The sequence below is a fragment of the Pyrus communis genome, chromosome 5 (genome assembly GCF_963583255.1).
Source record: "Pyrus communis chromosome 5, drPyrComm1.1, whole genome shotgun sequence".
Taxonomy (NCBI): domain Eukaryota; kingdom Viridiplantae; phylum Streptophyta; class Magnoliopsida; order Rosales; family Rosaceae; genus Pyrus; species Pyrus communis.
The window spans coordinates 21,313,269-21,322,701 of record NC_084807.1 but is presented as its reverse complement, the minus strand read 5'-3'; the positions used below and the strand labels follow the sequence as shown (position 1 = coordinate 21,322,701).

The window sequence follows — 9,433 nt, the reverse complement described above, 5'->3', positions numbered from 1 at the left end:
TTTTTTTATTTCTATTTCTATACCACCATATTAGCGAACGACGATTCATACTAAGCCATGCAATAAGACATCCATAACTAAGTATCGAGCTTGTCATTCATAAGAGTCGAACATAAAATTTCTTACTTACAATTGAATCTAATGACCAAACCAACTAATTTTTAGTTACGTGATATTTTATGAAAATACAACGGTGAGCAGGAAAATTTAAACATGATAGGGTTCCAAGGAAGTTCGAGAAGTTGGCGCTTGCATACAAATTAAGAAATGGCATTTCTGTAAGGAGCCATCCTCCTTGCAAAGAATACACTATTTGATATGTGAGCATAAATTTTCCCTTGTGTTTTTGATGAGTAACTTTTACAGATAACAGACTTCGAATAGACTGTATGGACGCAGCAATGGAAATAGTAACATGTTTTGAGCTATAACTGTGATGGTGAGATTCAAATACAGAACCTTCGAATTTAGGAGTAAACGCTAATAAATACACATCTACAAAACCCATTCTATCGAAAAAAAACTACAATTTGCCTTCTGTGATGGGCTGGATTTTCTTTTTTTGAGTTGGATAACAATTCAATCACACCACAACGGATCAAGCTCCACACGACTAGTCCTAAAAAATTATATCATTTCAAGAACATGGTGCACCTCTCTTTTTACATAATTTTTTTTCCATTTTTTTTTACTTGCTGGGAGTTCATATTTTGGCCACCTTCCTCGTAAGGATTTGATTTATGTAGATTTTCTGGGTGAAGAAAATCACGGTTTTACAAGAACTGATTTCGATGCATCCAGTTGGTTAAGTCTACATGTTCCAAGAAGTACTTCCGGCAGTTCTTCTTCAGTGTTGGCCTGCAAAATTTTTTCTTACTTAGGAATCACTCACGGTAGCTTGTATCACAAGGTACAGTGAAATTTTGAGAACGTCGTTTACCTCTATCAGAAATGCCATTTCTATGACCAAATTGTTGAGGTAGCCTAGAACAAGACTTGCCACCCCCCTTGCCACTGTTGAAGACCCGACATTGATCTCAAGCTGGTATCAGAAATCTCATAAGTTAGAATTAGATAAAATGCCATGATTCGGCCTTAATCTGAAATGTCATTAGCATATTCAACTGTCACTTAACACGATAAAGGGTTTGGTAAAGTGGTAACTTACCTCAAGATAGTTCATCCCACGGAAATAATGCACTTCGAGCCGTTGCCCTACCAAGCAGGCTTTCTTCCCTACACTCTGCTTGACTATCCATGATCCCTAAGAAAACAAATAGACCAAAGTAAACGGTTAAATATGAAAAATATAAGTGTTATACGAATATATGTTCTTGAGGTACTGACCTTAGAAATGTATGGTTAAACAGTTGAATATGAAAGATATACGTGTTATACGAATATAATGTTCTTGAGGTACTGACCTTAGAAATGTATGGTATTAGCTTAAATCTCGAGTTCCTATAGGAATCATCTCCATTGACAAAGTCATGTAGCGAAGGAGTTTCCTCCAGAGGAGTTTTCATCATGTAATAAAACGCCAAGGTATGCATGGTTGTTCCGGGTATCTGATTTATCAAAATGTGTATTGAGTTATCTCCTACTTGATGATGATTGCAGTGCTATTACTTTATGAAACTCGAATCAAAACTTACTTGTATATTAACAATAAAGAAAAACTCTGATCCACCTCGTTCTGCATATTTCTGCATGCATCCATCCAATAGCTTGTATAATTAGTACTTTATATGCAGGTATGTGGAATCAGGTTGCCGAAAAGTTCATGTATAAAAAATAAAAGGTACTAGAAGAATTGATGGATCGGACCTGAACAATACTACCATAACGGCTGCTAATATGATCTTCTCGCTTGTCAGATCTTAGCCAATCTACACCAACCAGTTGCATCAAGGTGCTTTTTGCCTTGATCTGTCACAAAGAAAAATTACTCAGTTCATAAATTAAAGAAAGCTAACACCAAGTTCACTTTCGGAATAGATAAATTGGCTCTTTGATCTTTGAAAGAAAAGGATCCGAAAACAATATTTCAAGACATGTCCTAACTAGAGCATCAGCACCAGCAAAATCAGTATATGACATTACCACTGATTTATCCCATCTATTTGGAGTAGGTTATGCAAATCGTATTCTGTATCTGTTTTGCTATTAACTCCATCCGGGGAATCTGCGTTCACTTAATTATCAAGATCAAGGCATGAACTAGCAAGAATGTGCATGCCTTTCATTTACTTTTTACATCAGAATCATTGTTTTAAAAGGCTCGCCTAGGCCGCCTCTAAGGCTGGGCGTCAGTGTTCCCGCCTTTGTTTTGAGGGAGTGGGCGGAGGGCTTCAGCAGAGCGCGTCTAGGCGGTAGAGGCGCGCCTCAGGGCGTCTGAGGCGTTCATCTGGGCGTTTTTTACTTCAAAATCCAGGCTCTCTGAAATGTATTCTGCCGTTTTAATTTCACCGAAGAAGGAGATACCTTCTCTCTCCAAATCCCATAAATTTCCATAATAATTGCTCCACTTAGTCTTTATTTCATTTTAAATACCCTATAAATACTCCACCCCATTTATTTCATTTAAATACCCTATTAATACTCCACTCAACCCTTTATTTTCCTTTAAATTCCCATAATTATTGTTTTATATCATTTTAAATACCCTATAACTGCTTTACTCGGCCTTTATTTCCTTTTAAATTACTTATAATTGCAACATTTAACCTTTATTTTGCTTGAAATTTTCCTATAATTGTGATCATTCATCCTTATTTTCCTTGAAGTTCTCTATAATTCCTTACAATAAAATAAATAATTATAACATTTTGAGACTATATGACATAGTTTCCAAGTACAACTAGACCTAGTAATAAAGAAGATGATATTATCTTTGATTTAGTTATAGTTAAATTTGTTTTTACAAAGTATTATATTGTTATAAATATAATTATATATTAATATGTATTAAAATTTTAGGTTCCGTGAGGTTTCGCCTCAAACCTCACACCTCGTGCCCATCTCCCACCCCCCCCCCCCCCCCCCCCCCCCCCCCCCCTTCCCCCCTCCTTCCTCTTAATACATCGATCAGAATGGTCACTTCTACTTCCCTAATAAACTGTCCTGTAATAAACTTAACCAACTTTTAACCAACTTCTCAGAAATTCTTGTTTTCCAATTCCAGCGGAGTCTTTGCATGATTACTCTCTTCCAAATTTTCTCAGTTGAGAGGAAACTATGATATTGTTCCGGCCAGCAGAGCTACGTGTATATCTTACCTTTTACAGAGGTGCCTAAAACTTTTTCCACCATCCTTTTGCAATTGAAGATTGACCACAATACTAACACTCGTTCGAACCACATCATGTGTTTTTGAAAAAGTTCACTTCTACTTGGAAAATCAAGCATCACATGGTACATAATCTGAGTTTCTTCTTCATATCTGCATTTCCTTAACCTCTTAATGGTAAGATGCTCAACGCATCGTTCAATAAGACCATCTTAATCAACTCTTATATATTATTTACCCCATCTAACAGAGTAGATCAGGTTTGCAGTCAAATTATGCTTCATCAAATTTGGTTGGTGTGTAGTAATTGAATTACAATTTACAACAGGTTCTATGCAAGTCAAAATTACTACACATAATCTAGAACTTTCAAGGAATCTTGTTGTATTTCAGATTCTTTGGCTTCTAAAACATAGCCTAACTGAAAAAATAAATAGTTACCTTCTGACGATGTTGTAAATAATTTGGCCCGCGTATCAAAAATGAAGAAGGATCGGCTGATCCCCAGCTGCAAGGTAGAGCACAACTTGGATCCTTTTGAAGGGTTTCCCCATAAGGGCATACATTATTTTCCTTGGACACCTCTTGTAAGTCCATACAACCCTTCTTTTGAACTGCAGTGTTAAGAAATTTTAGGCCAAAATAATCAAAATACAACCGAATACACTAGACATCCCCATCCATCCAGAGCAACTTATGCTGATGAAACAAACTGACCTCTAAGTTCATGCAATCTCTTCACGAGAACGGCAGCTGATGACAATTTGGGATGTTGTATACTCTGCAGATCCAGTGTTGACACACATGGTCAGAAGATAATAGATTGTATTGCAACAGTGTGCATGACAGAATATAAAACTTGACAGGAGCAATTGGAAGCGAATATTGAGGCCGAAAATTTGGATATCTAAGAGATAGTCTTGGTGATCAGTGAAGTTACCGTGGGGTTCTGTTCCATGCTCATATCTGAAGGCCACTCGTTCTCGAACTGGTCATACTCTGTTGGTTCTGGAACATCAAAGAACTCGTCTGCAGCATCGTGCAGCCCCTTCAAACTTGTGCGACCTTCTGGTTTTTCCACCTCATCTTCCATGAGAACACCCTCCTCCATCTCTTTGACTTCTCCAGGGTGCTGAACCTCGGTCCTGATATTCTGCTGTCCACTTTGAGATAATCTGATCTCTCCTGACATGTCTCCGGATGAGAATTCAGGGGAGCTAGTTCCAGCTTTTGCTCTGAACAGCTCTCTTAATGCTGCGAATTATGGAAACAATGAAGGTTTGCATCGACAAGAACCTGAAAATGGAGAGGGAACAAAAAATGCAATCCTAAACAAAGAATGGAAGGGTACCAGCAACTATCTCAAGCATACGGATGGTAATGCATCTTGCTGATGACGGATTTAGATATGATTTCCAGAATTTCCAATCAATAGCAAGCATGTGTCTCACAAGTGATTGTTTCCCTTCGTTCACAGGAGTTATAACATATCCTCCACCTGCATTTTTACAGAAATAATATTCATATAGAAGTTATCTAGGATGAAAAGTAAACCTAAAAAAGAACAATTGAGTTGCAGATGAATGGAATAAAGGAAGGAAGAAAAGAAGAACAATCATGTATGCTGTGTTGACATTTATTTAGCAGTTGAAAATAGTTCATGATACGGAAAACAGAAGAGCATTTTGCAAATATCAAGCCATATATGTAAGTCAATAAGTATCTCTAGCTCAAAGCATACATTACTTTTAAGGCAAGCACGGACATAGCCTCTTTTTGGTGGACATTTCTTGTGAGACGCAGAATGGTAGAGGATTACTGTGACAAAACCAGATACAGAAGGTCAGGGGCAGCTATAAAGTGGCTCCATAGCTTCATGTTATGGTTTAGATTTTTGAAGAATTTCATTACCATATGTTCCATCATCCTCCCTTCTCCAATAGCGACGCATCAGTAGATCTCTTCGTTTCATCCCCCTGTAAACCATGATGTGTCATATAACAGCATATATATTTTATATAACTCTCTTTAACACGGTTTGAAATCTAACCAAGGTAGCCAATCAATGTATAACTGCTGGTGAATAATATCTGTATGACCATCAAGGCTCTCAACCACGCTACCCCGGTAGTAACAGAAATCCCATCTGCAAGACACTTGGTTTGAATAACAGCATATTTTTATTTATATAATTATATAAACCAATACAATGTCATCAGAAACTCCACTGTATAAAAATGTTGAAATACATGTCAGTGATCTTACTCTGATCTTGAGGGGCCAAGAGATAAAAGAGTCCGGAAAATGGCCTCCGAAGTTCCATCAACTACTCCTACTGCCATTATAGCCGGATGATCATCCCAGTGCTGAAGTTATGGACGTCATTGAGGTAAGAAAAGTAGACAAAAAAGTACAAAAATCAAGAATTTGTATATCAAAAGAGAAGCTCACCCTTCCACAGGAATTCCAATCTTTTGCTTCTTTGAAAAACCGTAGTCCTGCAGCAGAAGAGATGAACTTTTCACACATAAACATTCAGTCACTTGCAATGCAGATAAGAAAATGAAGTCTTACCATTCTGACAACCAAAAATTTTCCATGGTGAGGGAGCAATAACATCAGATGTCATTCTTTCTGTGTGCATCAATGAGCTAAAAGTCCGGTCAACGGAGTCTTTGCATTCTGTCCTCCTGGAACCACCCATTCTGTCAAAACAATTAAAGTATGAAAAGAACTGTGACTGTAGATTTGCAAAGTGATACAGAGTTATACAAAAAAGTTCAGCCGACTTCTTCAAATCTAAAAGAACATGTTAATTGTACTCACTACTACCTCCAATTAATATTGTTTTTCTTTCTTTATAAGTAAAACACTTGGAGATTCCTACAACCTATGTGACATGTAAAAATGCACAGTAGTTCAATCAATTCAGAACAGAATATAGTTCAGGTTTGCAGATAGAATATAGTTCAAGCGATTTTATTGTAGCTTTTAAGACCGAGATATTCAATCCTGAAAAAAAGTTATAACCGCACAGGCGTGTATAATTGTTACAATGAATTTGTACAGGAATATAAGTTAGTAACTGTGAGATGAAATGTGTCCAAGGTGCAACCAATATATACCTCAAAGATGGCCATCTTCTCTTGGAACGAGCCACAAAATCCTGTGCTGTATTCGGACACACCTGAAAATATATAAAACTTATTATACATATCATGAAAATATAACTACTATACCAATGGAGTGACTTCGCAGCATGAAACCTTTAATGCTGCATCCTGCCACGAACGAATCCATTTTGCTGCTTCTTCTGAACTACTTGCTCCCAACTATCAAAAGTTCAAATTTCAATTACTTATCAATACAACGAAAAATCCAAGTAATGATGTATGACTTGGAATACACCCTACCTTGAGCCTATCGTTGTTATTGGAAGTATTGTAGAGCGTGAAAACAAAGAAGCCCTGCAGGTTGCCCAAATCATTAGATATTTAATGCTGAGTTAAACAAATGTATCTGTCACATTGCAACAATAATTTATCCAGAATCTCTGAAAATCATAGGGTACTAAGGTCCATACTTTTCTATGAATGCTTGCCCTTCCATTATCCGTAGCCCGAATGCAGCTATCTATTACCGCACTTGTAACTGGTTCCTGATCAAGGAAAGTTTTCAGTGAGCATTTCTACTGATTTTGTACCAACAAAACCCTTGCTGAAATTGCAAAATTAAGGAATGCTGAAAAGCGTCACCGGAGGTAAGATGTCACTGTCATCGAGCATGTAAGGAAAAAAAATGAATTCCAGATCGGCACAAAACCATCAAATCAAATTATCAAACCACATATTACATCTGCACAAAACCAAAAATCAATGGGACATGGAATTCCACATCAACGAATTTTCACCGCACATACACTATCATCACATGTCATAGGCAACACATGTCATAGCAACACAAACAAAGACAACAATGATTCTGCAACATGGTTTTCACTTCAACTTAGAACTTTTCAAAGACAGGCCAGAGAAGAACAAAAAGCACAATGAGACGAAGAAGAACAAAAGAACTGTACCTCCGAGTCCGAAGAAGGTTTGGCTTTGAAGCTCCTGAGGCAATTATCCTCCAGAATAAAGTACCTTTTGCGAAAGTATTGCAGCCCAAATCGATTGGAGCCGATGATATAAAGCCAACCTTCCATTTTACCATCATTCTGTGAGATACCCATTTGAGCAGAAATCACAAGACGCGCGCTTTTGATTTCCCAAAATCACTTTTCGTCGGAAGCGGCTTTTCGCTTATCAAAATTGCGTGAATTTTTTTTGTTTCCTCCTTAATCAAATTTGTAATGCCAGAACCAGTAGAATCCGAAAAAAAAAAAAAAAAAAAAAGGGAATGTGCCCAGTGGGGCAGGAAAGATGAACCTCTGATCCCAGCAAAGGGAATCAGAGAATCAATACAGAAATTTCAGAGCTGAATTCTCAGAGCAATGCTCTGCGCTTGCCTTTCGTGCCACTTTTTTCTTTCTTTTCTGTATATTTCCTTCTCTGTTTCTCCTCTCCCGGTTTGAGAACAACTGACTTTGGGGTATTTATACTTTATACGATTCAGAGTTTGGTTATGAGATTACTGTTTTACCCCTATTTCTTTGTTTTGTTTTTATTTTTATTTTTTGGGAAAAAATAAAATAAAATATATTATTTCTCTCCATCCTCTTACATAATTTGAAAATATTATTCTTCCTCCATGGAAAATTTAAATTTTCTGAATTTTATGATTTGCTTACAAAATAATTGCATATTATGCATCTTCAAACGAATATAAAATGTATATTATATTCCCAAAAGGACAAATATATATAGTACCTTCTAAATGTTTGATTAAATTAGTAAGTGCCTTCTATGTGTTGTGGATGGACCCGGCTTTTCTGTTCTCTCACTTTTCATATACTCCTATGTCCTTTTATTTTGTGCGTTCACAGTTAAGTAATATTAAAATTTTATATTAATAATAATAATATAAAATATTAACGTGATTTAACCGTAACCGTACAAATAAAAATGTATGAGAGTGAATAGAAGGTGAGAGGGCAGACAAGCCAGTACGTTGTGGATTCTGGGTTTTCAAGCTTGACTGAAGATACTTGTCAGTTGTCACTATCATATATTAGAAGGAAGATACATGTCACTATCATACATCATGAAGGAGGATACATTTCATTATCATACATCATGAAGGAAGATACATGTCACTATCATATATCATGGATTTTCAAGCTTGATTTAAGATAATTGCGATACAGTTGAGCAGTTTGTAACTTTGTATTGATGAACATTTGTTAGGTTGTTTTAGCCATGTGCACAGTTAAGAAGGAGAAGGCTTTTCAATGATATGAATATATTGTTACGGTGGTGTTTTATGCTAATGATGTATTCCATATGCAGGTTTCTTTAGACATGATGTTGTTTTAATATAGAACGCAACAGTTGTAATGTATTTCTGTCATGTAAGTTTTTCTCTTTTAGACAGAATATAGAAAATTAAGTAGAATTGTAAAGTTATAATGCATTAATTAAATTTCCAATAATTTAATGACAAAATATAAATGGTACCAAGAAGGGGAAAAAGGTAAATTTGGAATATTTGATCACGTTTTTTATTTATTTAAAAACACCACGTAGGTGTGACACTCTAATCCATAAAAAAAGATGATGAGTTGTAGAGTGATTAATGGTGGAAAAAACCATAGTTAAGCTTAATTAAGTTACTCTCAACTCTCAAGAGCTTCTTTTGAGTACGATTTTTATTTGTTTATTGGTTGGAAGAGACAAGATTCTGTGTGCTTTTGTTTTGCTTAAAATAAGAAAATTGAGCTGTTTAGATCAATGGATTCCAAAGCCTCTCCAAAGGCTTCTCTGGCAGTTCCTCCCCCAAAGTGCTTCTCTGGCTTTTCCTCCCTTCCTCGGTCCTTTTACCAGGTCAAAACCCTATCCATTCGCAAAATCTTCTTTAAATCAATAAAAAATGGAAAAGGGAAGAAAAGGAAAAAGAAAGTGTTTATAGCCCTATGTACAACTTCACAATCACACCAAAGGCTAGGAAGATCATGTGTTTACGAGAGTAGATTCTTGAACACAGTAC

The 9,433-nt window shown here is 36.4% G+C and overlaps 1 protein-coding gene across 3 annotated transcripts; it reads right to left on the bottom strand.

Moving 5' to 3' along the window:
• Positions 1-518: 518 nt before the first annotated feature.
• LOC137734095 (protein ENHANCED DISEASE RESISTANCE 2-like) lies at positions 519-7,855 on the bottom strand. 3 transcript variants are annotated; one of them, XM_068473373.1, is made up of 22 exons: positions 7,368-7,855; positions 7,045-7,060; positions 6,873-6,947; positions 6,703-6,756; positions 6,556-6,621; positions 6,415-6,476; positions 5,864-5,994; positions 5,741-5,787; positions 5,555-5,655; positions 5,340-5,435; positions 5,201-5,265; positions 5,036-5,107; positions 4,641-4,787; positions 4,230-4,543; positions 4,007-4,070; positions 3,731-3,903; positions 1,828-1,929; positions 1,656-1,706; positions 1,425-1,568; positions 1,169-1,264; positions 941-1,042; positions 519-858 (listed from the first exon to the last, which is right to left on the bottom strand). In XM_068473373.1, the coding sequence occupies exons 1-22, from the start codon at positions 7,502-7,504 to the stop codon at positions 766-768; spliced, it is 2,208 nt and encodes a 735-aa protein (XP_068329474.1). In that variant the 5' UTR covers positions 7,505-7,855; the 3' UTR covers positions 519-765. The 3 variants fall into 3 exon arrangements, with proteins under 3 accessions (XP_068329474.1, XP_068329473.1, XP_068329475.1); XM_068473372.1 differs by lacking the exon at positions 7,045-7,060; XM_068473374.1 differs by lacking the exon at positions 7,045-7,060 and having other exon boundaries at positions 5,864-5,979.
• Positions 7,856-9,433: the final 1,578 nt, after the last annotated feature.

Excerpts from the sequence above, each read along its gene's own strand:
- LOC137734095 (XM_068473373.1), bottom strand. The coding sequence starts at position 7,504 with ATGATGGTAAAATGGAAGGTTGGCTTTATATCATCGGCTCCAATCGAT. Across the intron at positions 1,569-1,655 it reads TCTTTATTGTTAATATACAA|ATACCCGGAACAACCATGCA; the intron begins GTAAGTTTTGAT and ends TTGATAAATCAG. Across the intron at positions 1,043-1,168 it reads GTGGGATGAACTATCTTGAG|CTTGAGATCAATGTCGGGTC; the intron begins GTAAGTTACCAC and ends TTCTGATACCAG.